General features: G+C 41.9%; 1 protein-coding gene across 2 annotated transcripts; it reads left to right on the top strand.

Annotated features, from left to right (window-relative positions):
• Positions 1–1,069: 1,069 nt before the first annotated feature.
• BCLAF3 (BCLAF1 and THRAP3 family member 3) lies at positions 1,070–19,508 on the top strand. 2 transcript variants are annotated; one of them, XM_040997778.1, is made up of 7 exons: positions 1,070–1,220; positions 7,564–8,136; positions 8,819–9,112; positions 14,852–14,967; positions 16,408–16,522; positions 17,852–17,915; positions 19,270–19,508. In XM_040997778.1, exons 1-7 carry the CDS (start codon positions 1,174–1,176, stop codon positions 19,387–19,389), a joined length of 1,329 nt encoding a protein of 442 aa, XP_040853712.1. In that variant the 5' UTR covers positions 1,070–1,173; the 3' UTR covers positions 19,390–19,508. The 2 variants fall into 2 exon arrangements, with proteins under 2 accessions (XP_040853712.1, XP_040853703.1); XM_040997769.1 differs by having other exon boundaries at positions 14,792–14,967.
• Positions 19,509–21,380: the final 1,872 nt, after the last annotated feature.

The following is a 21,380-nucleotide window of genomic DNA, read 5'->3' as shown; positions in this document are numbered from 1 at the left end:
GGAACCAGGAGTTTCTTCCGGGTCTCCCACATTTTAGAACATTTTAATTACCCTAGAGCTAGTTTTATTTATAGCTTTGAGATATAATTTATGTGTAGTAAACTTCACCTATGTTTGTGAATAGTTTGAATTTTAATATTAGATAAAGGAAAATAGTAAAAAATGTTTAGTTGTGTAATAAATCTCACTTGTAAACATCTTCTCCCATATGATCTCTGTTTTTCCCTTAAAATCAGTGATTCTGTAGTCCCTGCGGTAGCCGGATTCACATCCCATGGGGTCTTGCTGAAGTGGGCCCTCTCCAGGAATTAGGACCACCGGTCTGTGGCTCATTTAGCCTTCTAGGGGTGTTTATGCACGTTACTCTAAGGTGTATTCCGGCATAGGTCGCCTGGTTGCGGGCTTTGGACGTGTTCAACTTTAGCGTGTATAACCACACTGCTTCCAAACTAGTTAGATCCATGAATATTCAGTCTGTCGAAATATAAGAGTTCTTTTTCTCCATGTAATTGTCAACAATCCAGAGTTTGCAACTTAATTTTCTTTTGGCTAGTGTGAGGAGTGTGAAATGGCTGTGATCTTAATTTGCACTTTCCCAATTGCTAATGAATTTGAACATCTGATATACTCATAATTCTTTTTTTTCTTATGAGTTTTGTGTTTTGTGATATATTTGAAGTCTTTGCTTACTGAAACCCAAGGCTTTGGGCCGACCTGCACTGCTTTCCCAGGCCTCAGGCAGGGAGCTGGGTGGGCTCCATTCCAACACAAACACAAACCAGAGGCCATAGAAAATATCAGCACTGGCAGGTGGAGGATTAGCCTGTTGAGTCATTGTGCTGGTCAAAGGAATTTATTTTTTTAAGAAAACCAATATGTCAGAGACCTTGTATAGCCTACAAAGCTGAAATAGTCACTATATGCAGTTTACAGAAACACTTGGTGATCGCTGCTTCAACTTGTTTTATCCCAATAACATTTCAGTAATCTTGGTGGTGTTTCTTTCACTTCCAGTGTACAGATGAGGAAACTGAAGCAGAGCTATTGAGGCTTTTTTTTTTTTTTTTGTGGCATTTACCATGTCTTAGAACAGACTGCAGCCTGTTTCCACAAACGTGCTAATACTGTATTTCTTTGCTTTACGCTAGGTGGTAGTGACTCACATGTCAGAGGATGGTGCGGTCCCGGTCCCGGTCTCGATCCCCCAGGTGGAAGAACAGGTGAGTAGTTCTTAGTGTTACAGAGTGAGCTAGGTTGTGGTGTGTGGTACAACTTTGAAATTCACCAGTATGCTGAAAAGAAAACCCATTTAATAAGTTTGTGGGACCCGATTGCTCACATTGGGTATTTAATTGTAATGGAGTTCCTATTGCTATTTTCTAGGAGCTGGCAGCTTTAATTATGATTGGGAGTTAGAATTAATAAATTAATAAAACATGAAGTGGCCACAACAAAGGAAAATGAGAGAAACTTTTGAGGGTGGTAAATTTTACAAAATCATGAGTGATTTAGAGCATTTTAATATATACTTAATTTTCTTTTTTATGGCCAGTATTTAAAGAAATATGGAGTTAGACAAAAGGGTATTTGCTCGCTCTTGTTTGTGGAGAATAATAGAATTTTGAATGGCTTGATTGTAGTTTAACTCCTTTTTCTTGGTTGATAGTATCAGCACCATATATAATTAGATTAAAGCAGCTTTGTCACCCTTTATGGTATACCTGCTACTTTTCGTATTAATTCCCTTAAACCTTAGCCATAGTAATTTTTCACTTTTTGTACTAACTAGAACAGGCAGGTTCCAGGGCTGCCGAGGCAGACGTGTCGTCCTTGTAGCCTTGGCAGGTGCGCAGGCCGCTGCTGGTCGGGGCAGAGCACATTCTGTATCTACAGCGAGGGAATAATTGTGCTTCCGTGGAGGGGATAGCAGATACTAAGGAAATCCTCAAAGAAATTTTAAAATGTGGCTGGCCATTTAAAGTTACATAGAATGGGGGATATAAATAAAGACAGGTTTTTATTGAAAATGTATTATAATGGAATCCACAGAAAAGGAGTGGACAGAGAGCAGGGGAAACATGTGGGAGACACAGGCACACAGTGACATGGCCAGAGCCCAGCTCTGTGGGGGGAAGCAGGATGAAAAGATGAGACTATAGCCGGAGCGGCGTGCAAAGGGAAGGGGCGATAACTAGGGCTGCATTCCCCTCCCCTCTGGCAGGAGGCACTCGTGGGCCTTGAATCATCTCATTTACCATGGCTCCCTATGAATCCATCTCTCTCTCTCTCTCTCTCCCCCCCCCTCCTTTTTTTTTCTTTTAAGGCGTAACGGTGGTTTATTCAGGTTAGCCTTGGTCTCCCAGCCACCTCCCTGAGCGCAGCAGGGCTGGAGGGGGAGGGGCTGCTGCAGCCCAGGCTGCTGCAGGAACAGCAGGGGGGGTAAAAGAGGAGAGGGCCCCCCCCCCCCCCCATTGAACAGCCCAGGGTCCTTATACATTTCAGGCTATTAATTATACAGTCATGATTTAGCAGGCTTCTATTGGTGGGTTTGAAGCAAGCAACTTTCAAAAGGTACATATTGATGGGCGGTGGATCTTATCAAACACCAGGAACCTCCTTCCTGAGCAGTGGTCTGCCTATCTCTCTCTCTCTCTTTAATATTTTAATTGAAAAGGTAGATTTACAGAGAAAAAGGATCTTCTGTCCACTGGTTTACTCCCCAAACAGCTGCAACTGAGTTGATCCGAAGCCAGGAGCCCCCACCAGATCTCCCATGCGGGTGCAGGGTCCCAAGGCTTTGGGCTGTCCTCCACTGCTTTCCCAGGCCACAAGCAGGGAGCTGGATGGGGAGGGGAGCAGTGGGACAAGAATCAAAGGCCATTTGGGATGCTGGTACTTGCAAGCTGGGGATTAGCCAAGTGAGCCATCCCGTTGGCCTCAATTCCATCTCTTGTACTCTGGCCATAGTAGCTTCTTCTTTTGCTCCTCCTCCTGTTCTTTCCCCCCTCCAAACATGCCCAGGTAGGCACACCTCTGCCTTTCCTGGCTCTGTCCCCTTCTCAAATGTCACCTTTCCCTCCTTAAGACAGAATGATTCCCTCCTTCCTCTCCTCCCTCCCCTAAGGGGAAAAAAGCTAAGGATGAAACAGAAACCCCTGGGAGGGCCAGCACACATTGGTGGGAAAGCAGGCTGGAAGGAGGAGAGCAAGGACCCTGGAGGGAAGCAGCTCAGGAAGTCCCCGGGAAGGCAGGCGGTGCAGGGGGCTGCAGAGGGAGGTGGCGAGAACCGGGCTGCTCCTGTCCTCTGCCAACCCACCCACTGTTCAGAAGACTTCAACGCAAGCAGGGGGCAGGGGTCGCAGGGTCTTCTCTGATAGGAAGGAGAGGAGCACAGGAAGCAGGTCCGGAAGACCTCGCCGATTCCTCCAAGAAGACACGCCTTCCTCCTTTTGGGGGCTTCTTGGTTCGGATGCAGGCAGAAGTCACTGGGCAGGTTGGAGAAAGGAGACTATACCAAGGGACATTCTTCCACTGTCCCCTCCTATCTGCAAACTTGGAGCTCAGCAGGGCTGGGAGAGCTCAGTGGCACCCTCTCAGTTCCTGAAAGGGAGTCCACAGTTGTGGGAGGGGCCGCCACCTGCACTGCCGCCGTTGGACAAGCCTCACCAATCCTCACGGACATGCTGAGGGTGAGGGCCATGCACCTTCCTGTGGTTCCAAACATAAGCCGAGCTCCGCCTCTTGCCGCACAGGTGGCATGGCATCGTCTTCTCGCGTCCTGCACGCACCCAGAGCTGACCCTCAGTAGCCAAGCTGCCTCAAGTTTCTCTTGCATGAAGGGCTGGTCTGTTAAGTGCCTTGCTTGACCTCCCCAGTGAGGGGATCCGGCTGGGAGAGGCTTTTGTCACAGTGGGAGCAGCTGTAGGACTTGTGCAGAGTGCTGATACTTGAGCACATGTCGCAGCTCATGTGCTTGAGCTTTTTCTTTTTAAGATTTATTTTATTTTTATTGGAAAGTCAGATATACTGAGAGGAGGAGAGACAGAGAGGAAAGATCTTCCGTCCAATGATCCACTCCCTAAGTGGCCGCACCAGCTGGAGCTGAGCCAATGAGAAGCCAGGAGCCAGAAGCTCTTCCAGGTCTCCCACACGGGTGCAGGTTCCCTAAGGTTTCATCCTTAGCTTTGGGCCTTCCTACACTGCTTTCCCAGGCCACAAGCAGGGAGCTGGATGGGAAGCAGGGCCACCGGGATCCCAACCAGCGCCCATATGGGATCCTGGTGTGTATAAGGACTTTAGCTACTAGACTACACTGCCAGGCCCGGTACTGGAGTTTTTTCTTTTCTTTCTCTCTCTCTCTCTCTTTTTTTTCCTGTTGTTGAGCCTTAAGTGCTGCTGGCACAGTGGGCACTGGTGGGGCTTCTTATCCAAATGTGATGGGCTGTGTTGGTTCAGGTGGTAGATGTCGCTGAAGGCCTTGTGCACATGTTGTGGACATGGTTCTTCCTGATGTGCTTCCCAGTGCTGCTGCCTGTGTCCGCTTTACCCCTGCCCCACTGGCTCCACGCAGCAGGAGCGTTATGGTGAACATCCTCAGAGCGCCCGAGGGCCTGGCTGGCCTTGACCCTTGTGCACCTCCAGAGGTTTTAGCTGTTTTTGAACTCCCTGGTGCACAGAGCACAGATGTGGAGCTCTTGCTGTTTGCCGTCTTCAGTGCAGATGCTACCGAGTCTGCAGCAACCTTCAAGGTGGGAGTGGCAATGAAGGCGGGTGCCCACGTGGAGAGCAGTGGCGCTGCCAGGGGCTGCCTCAGGGCCGCCGTGCCCACTGTGGACACAGTCAACCACAGTGGCAGCAGTGGCAAGAATTGAAGCAAGTCCCCAGGGAGGACTGGTTCACTAGGGCCTGGAGGGGGGAGGGGGAGGGCACTGGTAAGGCCTGGTAGTGACTCGGTACAGCCCTGGGAGGCAAAGAAGCAGGACTGGAGCTCAGCTCCGATGTGCAGGGGGATCTGGCTCTGATGCTCCCATGGCAGGAAGGAATTCATGAGGAGTCCAGGCTCAGCACAGGGAAAGGCAGGGAGGGCTGTGGGAACAGGCCGAACATGGCCTTGGCCACAGTGGAATCCCTGGAACTCGGGGCCTTGGGCACGGGATGTGCCAAGCCTGGGCCTGGGGTGCTGCCCTTGGCCAGCCGCGCTGGACTGCGCTGCTGTCAGTATACATGCCTTGTATAGAATTTTTAAAGACAGAATGGGTGAAGAAAATGTTCCAGTTAGAATAGGAGTAAAGACACAGAGCTAGAATATAACCAATATATTCTAGGACTTTAAAAGAACGTAATTGGGACCGATATTGTGCTCAGCAGGTAAAGCCGCCCACTGAAAGGCCAACGTGCTGTATAGATACCAATTCAAGTCCTGGCTGCTTCATTTCTTATTCAACTGACTGCTAATGTGCTTGGTAAAGCCATGGAACCTCCGTTCCTTATCAGAAAAGTGGCCCAATTTTTACCTTGGGGGACACAATATCCTTTACTCTTCCAGGTGTCAAACACATTGGCCTTGTGTTGCTCAGGGAGACCTTATCTCTGTCTTCCAAGGCTGTTTACCCTGGAACAGAAGCTGTCGCCGCCTCCGCTCCCAAGGCTTGCAGGCCTCCCGAGACTGGAGTCTCCCAGCAGACTCCTTGGATCTCTTTCATCTCTTGGGAAACTGAAAATAATAGAATCCATTCCCAGCAATGTTGTTCATAAGAAGGGAGATTATACAATAACACATATTTCGTGTGTTAGGAATATAATAGCAAAGTAGTTTCTAATGTGTAATAAGAGGTAAAGCAAGGCACTATTTCAGCCAAACTGAGACCTGTGCCTGCTAACTTTTCTCCTGCAGTGAAAGAGATGAAATTCTTCCAGGAAGGCCTCAGAGGCTCTGTTGATGTGGTGTAGCTAGCTGCATGGCAAGGTTCTGCCAGTGTGTCGTACATCGTGACTCCAGACAGGGCAGTATTGCCAAGTCCATTTTCTATATTCCAGTATGTATGTGAGGAAGATAGATCTGCCTCTGTTCTTATGGGAAAGGTGCCGAATTATCATCAAAAAGGATTTTCTCAAGGTTGCTCCAACTCCCTGGCAACTTCTGAGAGGGGCAGTAACAGAAACCACCAGGGTACTCGGCTCACAGATTAGAGTCAGGATGCAGGGAGCAGGGGCAGGGGAACGGGGACAGTCTTATCTTCCAGGTGCTGGCAGTCTTCTTCCTTCATTTTAAGTCTGGGCTGTTCAAACTGGTTGACCTGGATATAAGAGCTCCCTGCTCAATAAGAACAGAAGGCTCAGTGTTGTCTATGATAAAGTACTGGAGAAGGTAGTTACGGAAGGGATATCGCTGTCCCTGGAACACATGACAGCTGCGTTAAGGCACACCTCCACCAGAGTTCCGAGCTCTGTTGGAAAAGCATGGCCTTGGAACTGGGATTGGAGCCAGGACTCAAACTTCAGGCACTACAATACAGAATCTGTCCCAAGCAGCATCTTAACCACTGGCCAAATGCTTAGATCTGCTTCCCTGTCTTTCAAATAAGTAAATAATTAAAAAAAAAGAAAAAGAAAAAGCATGGCCTCCTTCTGTTGTGTGCATGGGAACAGGTTTGGTAAAGAAAAGAAAAGCAACTTAGCTGTGTTAGAAGTAATTATAGAGGGCCTGGCATAATGGCGTGATTGGCTAATCCTGTCACTTCAAGCATCAGGATCCCATGTGGGCACTGGTTCGAACGTCCTGGGTCTCCCACACAGATGCAGGGTCCCAAGGCTTTGGGCGGTTCTCTATGGCTTTCCCAGGCCACACGCAGGGAGCTGGAAGAGAAGTGGAGCTGCTGAAATATGAACAAATGCCACTATGGGATCCTGGCACATGCAAGGCAAGGACTTTAGCCACTAGGCTGTAGCACCGGGCCTGTAATTCAAATCTTAGCACCTCTACTCTCCTTTCCCTTTCTACCTATTAAATGAATGTGTATATTTTTGACTCCTTTATGGAGAGATTAGATTATGAATTGGAAACACTATGAGGTTCATCTTGTGTCTAAATTTGAGTTGCAACATCATTAAGTCTTAAATATAATTTATTTCAGAAGCCATACTCAGTTTTTCAGATACTTTCCTGCATATTCTATTTTTTAATCTACTTCTTCTACTTGTTTCCCATCCTGCTGTTGAACCTGACAAAAGTTTTGGCTGACTGGCCTTTTGAAGTTACCCCATTATCTCCTCTTACAGAACTTTGGCTGTCATCGATATTGCCAGATGTATACCTCTGTGCCCCGAGGCTCGACTTGCCTCAGCCCCTCTTGATGTGCACTTGGAGCACGGTGTTAGTGCGGACGGAAAGTGTGTGCTGGTTGCATTGGAGTACCAGCATCAGATTTCTAAATGCAAATCACAATACTTTCAGCAAATTGATACACTTAGTTTGGGGTAAAAGCAATATTTTAAGTAATATTTAAGACACACACAGTTTATTTTCTTTAAATGGACTAAACTTTTCTGTGTTCGTTTGTGTAGGTCTTTATCACCACTACCTAGAGATTCTGAACCACACAAGCAGAAGTATTCTCATGGGCATTATGGCTGTGAATACAGGAAGGATGCAAAAAGACTCGCCGATTGGAGAATAGACAGTGAGAAATATGAGCAGTGTAAACCAAGAATGTCCCCTCGTGGAAATACGCATTACCGATCTTACGAATACAGGTCACCTTCCCCAAACATAAGAAGAAATGTTTTAGAGAATTTTTATACACATAAAGCACATCGAGTGTATTCGCCTGGAAGAGGAAACGGTGACCGAAGGTTTCAGTACATGCCCAGATATTCAGAGTGGGCACCCTACAAGGAGTATGAGAGAAATTTTTATCCGCAGACATTGCAAGGAAGGTATATGACTGACGACCACAGAGTTAGAGGAAGTGAGAAAGGAGGAAAGCCAAATCAGAGGGTAATGGCAGATTCCTTTAGATCTGAAGGAAAGTGGCATGAAGATGAGTTGAGGTATCAGAAAATCCAAGAAGAAAACTATCCTCAGTCACCTCGACGAGGCTTTGAAGACTTTGACACAAGGAGCTCTTTTCAGAAGAGGTATAGGAAAATATTAATCCTGGGTAATTTGCATAAAGCCTCAAGTTACTTTACTCTAAGGTTAAACACAACCACCTTGAAAAGCTTTTGCCTAAATACATACAAGGCATTGTAATTTAGTTAAGCTCTTTTGATCAAATATTTCTTTCTACAATGAAACATGCTTATGACCAGAAATTTTTAAAAGATGATATTTTTCTTTTTTTTTTTTTTAAAGATTTATTTTTATTATTTTTTTTATTGGAAAGGCGGATATACAGAGAGGAGAGACAGAGAGGAAGATCTTCCATCCGATGATTCACTCCCCAAGTGAGCGCAACGGGTCGATACTATGCCGATCCGAAGCCAGGAGCCTCTTCTGGGTCTCCCACGCGGGTGCAGGTTCCCAAGGGTTTGGGCTGTCCTCGACTGCGTTCCCAGGCCACAGGCAGGGAGCTGGAAGGGAAGCGGGGCTGCCGGGATTAGAACCGGCGCCCATATGGGATCCCGGGCGTGCAAGGCGAGGACCTTTAACCACTTGCGCCACCGCGCCGGGCCCATGATGATATTTTTCTTTTTAACTACTCTTTGCCTCTGTGAATTGGCTTGAGGGATCGTAAATTAGCATGCTGCCGAATATTCTATACATATAAATATTTACTTTCTTTTTAGTGCAGGTATAAACTACTTTATGTTATCACAGGTATCCTGAAGATCATGATTTCAAAAACTATGGACACACATCAAAAAGATCTAACGATGTGGAATGGTATGAAAACAGAGTGCCTACCAGGAACCCAAAGTGGAAGCCTGAGCATCCTCTTTCACAGTACCAAGAGGAGAAAGAGCCCTGGACCTTCAGTACCCAAACTCATCGATACGCTGAAAAGGAATACTCAAGGACTGGTTCAGCTGCCAAAGTGTCTTATGACTATCGCCACAAACACCGGAAGCCATCAGGTGGAGACCAGCACTTTTCTGATGGAAGAACTCAGAGGTACTTGAGGGAAGATGCAAAATATAGTTCTCGAAAAGGCTCTGTAAATAGAGAGTCAGATTTTTTTAATACTGGAAGAGGGAGAGAGACTGAAGGTGGGCAAGGCAGAGAGCCCTTTAAACCAGCTAAGGAAGACTGCATCGCCTATACTCATTCAAATCAAAATGAGGTTGGTTTGAGGCCCTGTAAAGATAAATGGAAGGGAAAAAGAAAGACAGAAGGGGATTGCAGAAGAGAGAGCAACTTTTCCAGTAATCATCCTGATAAAAGTCAGAAACTTGCTGGTGTGAAACCCTTATTTGTCAATCTTAGGAAGAATTCACTTACAGTTAAAATAGCTGTGAAGAAAACAGTAGATATGTTCAGGTATTATCTTTGTTTTTCTATGTATTTGATGTTTCTGCCACCTCAATTTTCAATTTCAAAAATGAAATTCTTAGTGTGTTTAGAGTCTATGGGAGTTGGGGGGAGAGGGAAGATGGGTCACCTGGATTTTTCTCACAAAGCTCTATAGTGAGAGTGAATCCTGTGCTTAATAATATGGGATAATTGCATATTTCCGAATCCTGTCTCCAGATGCTTCTCAGATCCAGGGCGTTTCATGCAGTTGTAGCCCTTCCTGATGTGCTGCCAGAGTTTCCTTATCCTGGGATTGACGAAGTGGAGTTCAAAAAGAGACGTATTCCTTGCTTAGGTGCTCAGTGCCAGTGTTCCTGTCATGTGAAATTCAAGAGAATTTTAGAAAGGACTTTAATAGGCTTTGATTTATTAGAGAGAGAAAGTAAGGCCCTGAGAAATGAGCTGAATTGTCTAAGTCGGAATTGGCTCAAATCCACTTTTCCCTTTGTGACTGAAGCAAGTGGGTGACTTAGTGTGGCTCCCACTGCCATCTCAGAATGGCTTAATCAACTAGATTTTCCCAGGTAAAGGAACTTACACTACAGCCTGGGGAAATCCCTGTATATAAGACATTTGCTTTAGCTCTTAATGATTCTTTAAGATTATTATTATTTTTTTTATTTTGAAGGCAGATTTATAGAAGAGAGTCAGAGATCTTCTGTCTGTTGGTTCACTCCCCAAATGGCCGCAAGAGCCAGAGCTGGGCTGACCCAAAGCCAGGAGCTTCTCCTGGGTCTCCCACATGGGTGCAGGGGTCCAAGAGCTTGGGCCATCTTTTTACTGCTTTCCCAGGCACATTAGCAGGGAGCTGGATCAGAAGTGGAGCAGCTGGGACTTGAACTGACATTTATATGGGATGCTGGTAACATAGGTGGAGGCTTAGCTTCATGTTAATAATTTAACAAACAAACAAAAAAGCCGTACAATCTCCTGTTGTAGTAGGCTATATTCTAAAGCATGTGTATGCCTTCTTCTATTATGAATATCACCTTCATTTTTACCTTCTATGAATAAGGCGTTGCAGTTGGCAGTGTCAGCTAATCCCGCTCATTATCTCAATATACTGCTAGAATGTAAATGAAAAAGTGATGGACCATGTTGACTTGATGCATTTATATTCATAGTTGACTCCTATTTGTATTTGAATAAAAAATAAGAGAAAACAAAATGCAAAGGGTAGCATGGTAAATCCAGGGTCCCTTTTTTTATTTCTTGTTCTTGAAAGTTAGGTGTGACAGCCCTCTTCCACATGTTTTCCTCACATGCATTGCAACTGCAGAAAAAAAAATATTGAATATACACAATATGTTTATATGTGCATGGAAGGTATTTATAAGGATGATTATTATTTTAAAAAGTTGGAAAAATACAGGGACACAAAGCACTCCTGATCCTACTGTCCTAGAAGAATTTTTTAGTTTTCCAGTTTGTTTTCTTTTATTATTTTTCTCTGTGTGTGTGTAAGACTTATTTGCTTATTTTACAGGTAGAGTTAGAGAGAGATGGGTGGGATGGTGGGAAATGTCATCCATTGTTTCACTCCCCACATGGCTGCAACAGCCAGAGCTGGGACAATCTGAAGCCAGGAACCAGGAGCTTCTTCCAGGTTTCCTACATGGATGGCAAGTGCCCAAGGATGTGGGCCATCTTCCATTGCTTTCTCAGGCACATTAGCAAGAAGTTGGGTCAGAACAGCAGCTGAGACATGACTTGGTACCCATATGGAATACTGACATCATAGACAGTAGCTTGATGTGCTGTGCCACAACATCGGCCCCTTCTTGTCTATATTTATATATAGCTGTCATAACATAATATTGATAGTTTTGTATCTTTTTATGTTCCCCTAAATTATTTGGTACTATTACATGTCCTATTATTATATTACCCAAACGTCATAATTATGTGCAGAATGTAAGTTAAGGAATCACAGTATGAAAAAAAATTTTTTAAGATTGACTTATTTTCCTCGCCTTGCATGCTGGGATCCCATATGGGCGCCAGTTCTATCCCGGCAGCTCCACTTCCCATCCAGCTCCCTGCCTGTGACCCGGGAAAGCAGTCGAGGACGCCCCAAAGCTTTGGGACCCTGCACCCGTGTGGGAGACCCGGAAGATGCTCCTGGCTTCGGATCAGCATAGCATCGGCCGTTGCGCTCACTTGGGGAGTAAATCATCGGACAGAAGATCTTCCTGTCTCTCCTCTCTGTATCTCCGCCTTTCCAATAAAAAAAAAAAAGATTGACTTATTTTTATTGCAAAGTCAGATAAACATATAGAGAGGAGGAGAGACAGAGAGGAAGATCTTCCATCCGATGATTCACTCCCCAAGTGAGCACAATGGCCGATACTATGCCGATCCGAAGCCAGGAGCCTCTTCCGGGTCTCCCACACGGGTGCAGGTTCCCAAAGCTTTGGGCCGTCCTCGACTGCTTTCCCAGGCCACAGGCAGGGAGCTGGAAGGGAAGCGGGGCTGCTGGGATTAGAACCGGCGCCCATATGGGATCCCGGGCGTGCAAGGCGAGGACTTTTAACCACTGCGCCACCGCGCTGGGCCCGGAGATATCTTTAAACAGAGAAAAAAGGAGCGGAGAAATTGAACAAAGGAAGTGTCATGAGGCTAGTACCTAATATAGTTTAGAGTTTAAGTTTTTGGCTGAATTTTAAGAATTAACAAATGTGTTTCAGATGATAGCATTTGGTCTTTTCAGCCCAAGTGTGTGCTTTTGGGATGTTTCCTGAAATTATGAACTTGTTAATTGCATAATGTAGGGAATATTGAAATGGAAAATGTGAATCAAGAAATGTTTTAAATGTATAAATATTCAGACTATTTTTTAAGATTTGTTTTTATTGGAAAGGCAGGTATAGACAGAGAAGGAGAGACAGTGAGATCTTCCATCTGCTGATTCATTTTCCAAGTGGCTGCAATGGCCAGAACTGAGACAATCTGGAGCCAGGAGCCCCCTCTGGGTCTCCCACGCGGGTGCAGGGTCACGAGGTTTTGGGAAGTCTTTAACTGCTTTCCCAGGCTACAAGTAGGGAGCTGGATGGGAAGTGGAGCAGCCTGGATTAGAACCTGTGCCCATTTGGGATTCCAGCGCATGCAAGGCAAGGACTTTAGCCACTAGGCTACTGTGCTGGGCCCTAGACAGTTTTGAATTTTCACCTCTGAAGACAGTTCTTTAGAATTAACAAATGATAAGCCTAAAACTTCCAGTTATAACATTACTGTTCAGTTTCTAGAAAATTATACTTTTAATGTATTTTAATACAAGTCTTGTTCTGGTTGAACTCTAGGGTAAATTTTAACTGATATGTTTCAATAGTAAGATTTCAGGAATTAAATACAGCTTTCTTAGTATACCAAAACATACTTTGTGGATTGAATTTTGGACATGAGTGGGGATTAGAGTTCTGCCAGTAATCTGTACTAAATTACAAGTAAATTGTAACCATTACGCAGTCGAAAAACTGAAAGCCATTAAGAATTGATTTTCTTGTTTGGAAAAGTGAGGCTTTAAAAAATATCCTAATCAACTGATGTCCCCTTGTGGATAGCCCACCTCATCATTCTATTTAAATATTTTGTTCTATAGAATTTTTTTAAATTCTAAATTAGTTTTTTGATATGGAACAGGCTTTTTTTCTTTTAGCATTGAACCCTACCGAAGAGCATTTGTAGTTGATTGGTGGAGGTTGGTACGGGCTGTATTTTTCTGTGACTGTCTCTTAGCTAGTTGCCAGATACCCAGTAGGAAGCTTAAAGCAAATTTGAAGGGAAGAAGGAAAATGGGCCTTTTAGTGAATCAAGCAAGGCATAGCAGTGACGTCAGCCTGCTGCATAATCACTTTTTTACCTTTGTACCTCCGCAGAAAATTGTGTCCAGCACTGTTCGAAGAAGGGAGTATAGGAAATCAGATGGAGCCCTTTCCTCTGATAAGACCACTTTCTTAGAATAATTGAAAATTTCATATAAGTAGTAATTCTTAGCACTTGTGACTCCAAAGCAGTTTCACTAGTGCATACTTTCCCCCTGCTTCCCCAAGTATATCCGTCTCATTAGTTTCGACATATGTTGAGCTATAATTTATTCCAGTGGTTCTGTTATTTTAAACATACTCTGGAGCTGTCTTCTGTATTGAATTGCAGGGCCTGTAACATACTCATGAAGAAGCTCAGAAGTCGTAATCTCAATTCTTTGGGCAATGAACTTGATTGTGGGGATGAACCAAAAAACATTTAGAATTAAGTGCCGAGGAATAAGATGTTTGCAAGCTGATGACTGCCCTTTTGGCTCCAAAATAAATATAAACCAAAAAAAAATAGTAAAGGTGTGACAATTACATTGCCTCCAGATGAAGAATATTAGAGTGTTTCACACAAAAGCATCTTGGAATGAGGTGCTTTACACCCTTTATGACACAGATGCTGCTCATTGGAGTGTTCAACCTCTGCATTGTAAATAGAACAACAAAGGTACATGTCATTGTATTTGTGTCATGGTGCCATTCCCATAGAGCTACTATAAAAATTAAATAAGATAATGCTGCTAAACTCTTTGGGGATATGGTGGTCCCTCAAATAAGTGTTAGCTAAACGTCATAATCACCATTTTATAATAGTACCTAGAATTAAAAAGGTTCAAAAGGCTTTTAAATAGTAAGATAGCTGGGGCTGTATGATAAATGATGGTGTGTCTTTAAGGGTGCATTTAAGGTGTTAACAGTTGTGACTTTGCTAATAAGTAGGACTTTCTTAGAGTTTAGTGAGAATTTATGATTAATCAGTTCACAGAATTTGCTTTCAAATTGCTTTTTATTACTAATTACTAAGCTTTTCATCACTGATACTAAAATGTAAGGATTACTGTCAAGTCGGAGTCATGTGTTTGTTAGCTTTTACAGTATAGTGGTATTTCAAGATAATGTAATTTTTCTGGATAACAATGTTTTGGCCATTTAGGAGTAGAAAATTATCTCATTGATTATTTTACATTTTATGTGTGTTTAGTGGCTATAGTTCTTGAAGTAAAAATTGTTTTACTTAGAATTTTGAAGATTATTCAAGTGGCAAGTGTTTAATAGCCTAATTTTAAAAAAAACAACTCAGAAACATGTATCTCTAGCTATTTTCTCCTACTTGTTTTTGTAGATTATAGCATATAATTGTCAATCATAAGATAAATATATTATTAGTTTATAGCTATATTAATTTTAATGAGTTATTTCCTTAGCAAAAGAGTTTCCAATTTAGTTAAACATTTGCAAATTATTCTAGGGTTGCTACTAGCTATTCCTCAGAGAGACAGATGTCACATGATTTGGTTGCCGTTGGCAGGAAAAGTGAGAACTTTCATCCAGTGTTTGAACATCTTGACTCAACTCAGAATACTCAGAACAAATCTACAGAAGAATTTGCTCAGGAAATCATAACAATAATCCATCAAGTTAAAGGTTGGTATATTTTGCACATATGTTAGGGATAACAGAAATAATGTGCTGACTTTCTACAAGATATAGGTAAATACCTGAGATATAATTTAATAGGAAAACCGTGAAGTATAATTAGTATGGCTTAATAGTATTTTAGTGTAAGGTAGACCACGGATTAGGAGATGTGTTGGAGAGTGTATCAGGTGTTCATTAGAACCGTTGTTCTTTCTGTGTGGTTTCAATAAACTTGTGTTTCAACTGTTAGGAGATTAGAAATTTCAAATTTAGAGAGAGGCTGGTTGCTGCAAAAGAGAAGCAGTCAGAGTAGTGGAAAAATTAACTGATAATCACAAAGGGAGGAAGAGGTTGAACAGCTATATAAACTCCAGAAATCTAGGTCACTTTGCGATCATTTAAAAACCTTTAGGCATTCCTGGAACTTTGGGTTATAAGGGTGTTTCTAAGTGATCTGGGAGAAATTCCAATTTGCTTTGGCTGACTTATAACATCAGGGAGTTGCATAATAAATAATTGAAAGATTTGCATTATTGTTTTTGCTTTTGACATGCTTCCATTAATCAGAAAATTCAGTGATGTAGAAAACCTTTCCCCAATGTTGCTACATAAATTAAGGTAGTCATGGGTATCATAAGCCGGAGGCATTAAACAATTTCAAGATTTGTATTTTGTTTTTCTTAGCAGATGATGGCCATAATCTTTCCTACCATCACGAAACATACTTTGAAACTGCATTATTTTCTCTGCATCCCTCAAGCTGAGGTGTATATTTTCTTTAAGCATTCAGTTTGGTGAACGGAGTTCACTTTCTCAACTCCAGGCATTCTCACCCAAAGCAAGTGTGATTCTTAATAGAAAGAGAGCTAGTATTATAGAAAAGCCCAGCAGATTCTTCTGCAACAGGAGTGGTAAAGTAGGGGAAAGAATTACTTGAATGGAGTCTATGGGTCATGTGTGTTCTCTTACTTTTTGTTCTGTTAAAATCCTGTAGAATGGCTTATTTCAAAATGTATCCATGAACTTTAGTTGATATACAATGACATAGGGTCCCTGTGGTATGTAAATGTAATATTTAACGTTTGTTCATAGTTATTTTGAAGTTTTAGGGTATTTTTTGTAGTTAATTTTTGTTGCCAGTGTAGAGCTTTGTGCCATCTTCACTTTCTACATATGGTAAATTTCTTGGAGAAGAAAAGTTCTCTCTTTGAGAGAGCCGTTGTCTTTTTCCATGGACAAGTAAGCAGACGTATTAGGAAGAAAATACTTGAATTCCTTAGTAAAGTGTTTTTCACTTATAGCATGTGAGTACTATAAATTCATCTAAAAAGTAAAGTGAGGTCCCACATTTTCAAAAGATAACAGATTGCATTTTTTGAAAGTCCGTTCTTGTACTTATAATCTAAGTGGAATCAGTTTTGCATAAAATCATGTTTCCTCTTTTAGCAAATTATTTTCCAGCATCTGATATTACACTACATGAGCGTTTCTCAAAACTGCAGAAGACATGCAATGCAGATGTAAATGAAATTGAATTGAATTCAAATCCAGAAATTCACAGGTAATGGTTGATTACTGCATTCTTGTTTAACTCAAAGTGAATCTCAGAGCAGATTTTGGATGGAGTTGCTTACTGAACTTGCTCTACGTTTTGGTGTGTATTTGTGACCCCAAAATATGTCTCAGGCAAGCAGGTGCTGGACCAATCCACATCAGTAGAATAGGCTGCATGTATGCCGTTGAAAAGTTTTGTTTAAATGAGCAGGACTCTGAAGATACATACTTGCCTGATTTTGATTCTATTGTGACCATGGTAATTATCTACAGAAGTTACTTAAAGAATGAACAATGGTTCTCATGCCATTGAAATCATGGGTTGGTTGCTTCTTGCAATCACAAATGGCTGCTCTGGGGACAGCTGGATGAAAATAGGTGTCATCTGCTGTAGAAATTTGTTCAAGCTGGTGTAAGCTAGGCTTATCAGTGTTAGAACACTATCACCAAAACAAAGTTGGAAGGCGCACATACTAATGATTTGGGTACTATAAAAACTTTATTGGCTCAGCGCAATAGCCTAGTGGCTAGGGTCCTCACCTTGCATGCACTGGAATCCCATATGGGCGCCAGTTCGTGTTCCATCTGCTCCACTTCCCATCCAGCCCCCTGCTTGTGCCCTGGGAGAGCAGTGGAGGACGGCCCAAAGCCTGGGGACCCTGCACCTGTGTGGGAGATCCGGAAGAAGTTCCTGGCTTCTGGCTTCATTGCAGTTCAACTCTGGCAATTGAGGCCACTTGGGAAGTGCATTTGCACATGGAAGACCTTTCTGTCTCACATTCTCTGTCTTAATCTGACTTTCTAATAAAAATATATAAATCTTTTAAAATAAAAAATACTTCCTGTAATGCTGTTCAAAATTTATGAGTGTCCTAGAAATTAACATATTAGATGAAAAGCCACCTGGTGGTACCAAGTTTATTTTCCTTTCTTCAGGACATACCAGCTATATTTGAAGTCCCATTTTTTTCTTTAAAAACAAACAAAACAGAACATTTGCTTGCTTCCATAAGAAAGACAAAGGAATTTTTCATCTGTTGGTTCATTCCCCAAATGGCCAGAGCTGAGCTGAGCTGAAACTGGGAGCCAGGGGCTTCTTCTGGATCTCCTGCGGATGCAGGAGCCAAAGACCCACAAACAGGGAGCTGGATGGGAAGTGGAGCAGCTGGGACACAAGCTGGTGCCCATATGGAATGCTGGCACTGTTAGGCAGAGGATTAGCCGCTAGTTGAGTGATCATACTCACCCCTGGAATTCCATTGTATAGTAGCAGAATTAGGATGTCAGCGTATAACATAAGTTTTAGAAAGTAATGTGATTTTATTCATTACTCTAGGAGGATTGATATGTCTTTGGCTGAGCTGCAGAATAGACAAACTGCTGTTTATGACTCAGAACAGGTAAGTGAATACAAGTTTTGACAAGGTATTATCTTATTGCCCTGCTAATGGGAAAGAGGATTGATGGTTGGGAGTGAAGAAGAAAGTGGAAGCACGTGAGGAAGCACTGAGATGTAGAAATGTGAAATAGAAACATCTGCTCGAGTTATTCTGCTTATTGAGCAGGGTAAAGTAAAAACACTGAGGAAAAACAAAAATATTTCCAGAGAAGGAGACCGTGTAGAGAAAACAGCTTTTAGAATTGATATGAAATTGCAAACATTTAAGGTTAATTCCACAACTCTACATTGTAAGTTTCCTGGAATGTTCAATACCTGTTTTTCCAGCATAGTCATGTGGAATGTATTTTGAAATTGCACCTGAAATGAATGTAATGGAGCTAAGTTTCTTTTGATAGGGGCATTCAGTTTAATTGCTGAATATAGCAAAATAGTAAAAAAAAAAAAAAAAAAGAAAAGAAAAGAAATTTCTCACTAGAGGTGTGATGCGTGTGGTTCCTATCTAACACTTCCTCTGTTTGCTTTGTTAATTAGAAAAGCAATCTTCTTGATAAGGACTCATGGAGAAAACTGGTTCTTCTCAGAGGAAGTGTATCAAGTTATAACAGAACTAATTCATTGAGAGTACAGAGTTTTTAGAGGAGAGACTACATTTCTGACACAATATATAAGCAATTCTATTTTTGAAATGCATGTAATTGTTGAATTTCAGGGATAGCTGTTGAATAAATGATAGTTTCAAATTGCTGTAATCAGTATACAGGAAATTTGAGTTTTTTCGAAATCACCTATAAGTCAATCGTCTTAAAATAATTCTTATCATCTTCGGTCTTACATCTGGCATTTTGATGTTTTATGTTTCTATTTGCTTGATTGCTACTAATAATTTTTTAGTGTAAAATTTGATTTCCCCATGACCTTTTTTATGTTTGTGGATTTTTTTTAAAGTTTTAATTAGCTTTTGTAGTAATTGGTGTTTCTTGCTGACTTCCATAGAGTATTACTATAATTTGAATTATTGTACATTGTTCTTTTAAGTTTATCATCATTTAATTATTTTCCCATTTTATTTGTTCACATTTTTTCCTTAATATTTAGAATATACTCATTCTAGGTCTGTAGTTTTTCTTTGAGATACTCTCTCACCAATGAGATTCTTGATTCTCTCTTAGGAACATTCTTGACTGTATTGTCAGTTGGGTTCTAAAATATTTTTATCGGGTAACTGTACCATTAGCAGCATAATAAGTACAAGATGATTTATTTAGGACTTTTAATTAAGGTTCTTGTTAGATAATGACCTTTATGCAACTAACAGTAATGTGAATAACTTGTCTTTTGTCGAAATTCCTCAGACTGTGGTGAAAATAATAGATCCAAATGACCTACGACATGACATTGAAAGGAGGAGAAAAGAACGGTTACAGAATGAAGATGAGCACATTTTCTATATAGCTAGTGCTGCAGAGAGGTAATCAGCAGATGGCTTCAGCATATTTTTCAATTTTTTGTGTGATAATTTCTTGTAGTTGAGGGATTTGACCATCTCCATTTTATATGCTTAAGTGAAATTTATTAAAATACTTCAAAGTTACTCAGTAGTCATCGTATGTGTTTTGATTTTAAGAAAATATGAGGTAGGTGGGGTGTTTGAGGTCTTTGTAGAACTTGTTTAAAACTTGATTTTGATGTAAGGTTAGGATTAATTGAAAGATGGTTAAAGTATGTACTTGGCACACAAAGCAGTGATAGGATTAATGTGCGTCGTGGCTGGCCACGCCCCCAGCTTGTTTTCTGAGCAGAGATGCCCGAGGACTAGAGCTCCTGTCTGCTGTTGTGCTCCTTAAGTTCCTTCAGCAGCCTGGCCTGGGCCAGACTGAGCCAGGAGCCGGGCACCCATTTCAGGTCACACATGGCTAGCAGAGAGCCAGTTACTGCAGCTGTCACCCACTGTCCCCCAGACTACACATCACCAGGAAGCTAAGGTTGTGTGCAGAGCCAGGACTTGAACCCGTACTGATAAGGTAGACAGTGATCCAAGCGGTATCTTCGCTTTGCCCTGGTCCGAATGCCTCCCTGACTGTGCTCTTTAATCATACAAGCTCACTTACATCCTTTTCTTGAGTTAGCAGGTTTAAGAAACCAGGAAAACAGGATTTAAAAATCAGATTTAAGGCGACCAGCATATTACAAAGACCATATAGTGCCCCCAGGACACATCTTTCCCTTGCAAAGTGATTGTGAGTTTGAGCACTGGGGTTAGATGTGAATTCAGTGCCCAGCTGTTGCACTCCTAGCTGTGTGACTCAGTTTAGACAAATTACTTAGTTTGTGTTTCCTCATCTGTAAAACAGGAATAAGAATGATATTTGCCTCACAGTGATGGTTAACATCAGGCAAAGTGGTAAGTGTAAGATGGATAAGCCGATCACTGTAAACATTATTAATGTTAGGTTTCAGAACGATACTGAAGCGTGCTCAAATATCTTATTCCAAAGTATCTTTTGCTAGGTCTGTGGAATTACTGAATTTGTATTGGTTACTTGGTATCATATAGTTGAGCCATGAGGGTTTTGAAAAAATTGAGATAGAACCATATACATGATTTTATAATTTTTATTATATTCAGAGTTATGTGACCATCTTTAATATCCATATACAAAATATTTCATTACCTCAGAAGGAAACATGGTGTCCGTTAGCTGTCAGTCTCTGCTTCTCTTCTGTCTGGCAACTATTCCTATGGATTGGCCTATTGTTATTTTATATAAATGCAGTCACATAATATATATGTGTTTTCTATGACTGATTTCTTTCATGTTAGCCTAATATTTTCAGTGTTGACCCATCTTGTAACATAAGGATTCCTTTTAATTGCGTGGACATATCATGTTTTATTTATCTGCTTAGCACTTGTTGGATGTTTGAGTTGTTTTGCTTTGGGATTATTATAAACAATGGTGCTATGAACGCTTGTTTGTAACATTTTTTATGTAGACATATGTTTTCATTTCTCTTCAGTATATTCCAAGGAGTGGAATCGATGAGTTGGATCTAACTGTGTTTAAGTTTTTTAAGGTACTGGTAGACTGTTTCCCGGAGTGGCTGTACTGTTTTCTATTCACATCAGCATTGTGTGAAGAGTCCAGTTTCTCTACATCCTCACCAGCACTTAATGTCATTTTTTAAAATTGACATAGAACCTTTAATTTCTCACTTTATCCCAATTCAGTAAGAAAAACATTTCATTTTAGCCTGTTATCTTAGAAATTCAGCTTATTGGGGCTGGCACTGTGGCACAGTACTGTTATCCCAGTTGAACACCAGTGACTCCAGGCTGCTCCACCTCTGATCAGCTCTCTCCTAATGCATGGAAAACAATAGAGGATGATCCAAGTGTTGGGGCCCCTGCACCAACGTGGGAGACCTGGAAGAAGCTTCTAGCTCCTAGCTTCAGCCTGGCCCA

This window comes from Ochotona curzoniae, unplaced genomic scaffold, assembly GCF_017591425.1.
Source record: "Ochotona curzoniae isolate NIBS_2020 unplaced genomic scaffold, NIBS_Ocur_1.0 contig_1274, whole genome shotgun sequence".
NCBI lineage: Eukaryota > Metazoa > Chordata > Mammalia > Lagomorpha > Ochotonidae > Ochotona > Ochotona curzoniae.
The sequence above is the reverse complement of the archived record's forward strand: the minus strand, read 5'-3'. Positions and strand labels throughout refer to the sequence as shown.

Coding starts and splice junctions, on each gene's coding strand:
- BCLAF3 (XM_040997769.1), top strand. CDS start 1,174: ATGGTGCGGTCCCGGTCCCGGTCTCGATCCCCCAGGTGGAAGAACAG. Junction 8,137..8,818: donor AGGAGCTCTTTTCAGAAGAG/GTATAGGAAAAT, acceptor ATGTTATCACAG/GTATCCTGAAGATCATGATT. Junction 9,113..14,791: donor TCTGATGGAAGAACTCAGAG/GTACTTGAGGGA, acceptor AAATTATTCTAG/GGTTGCTACTAGCTATTCCT.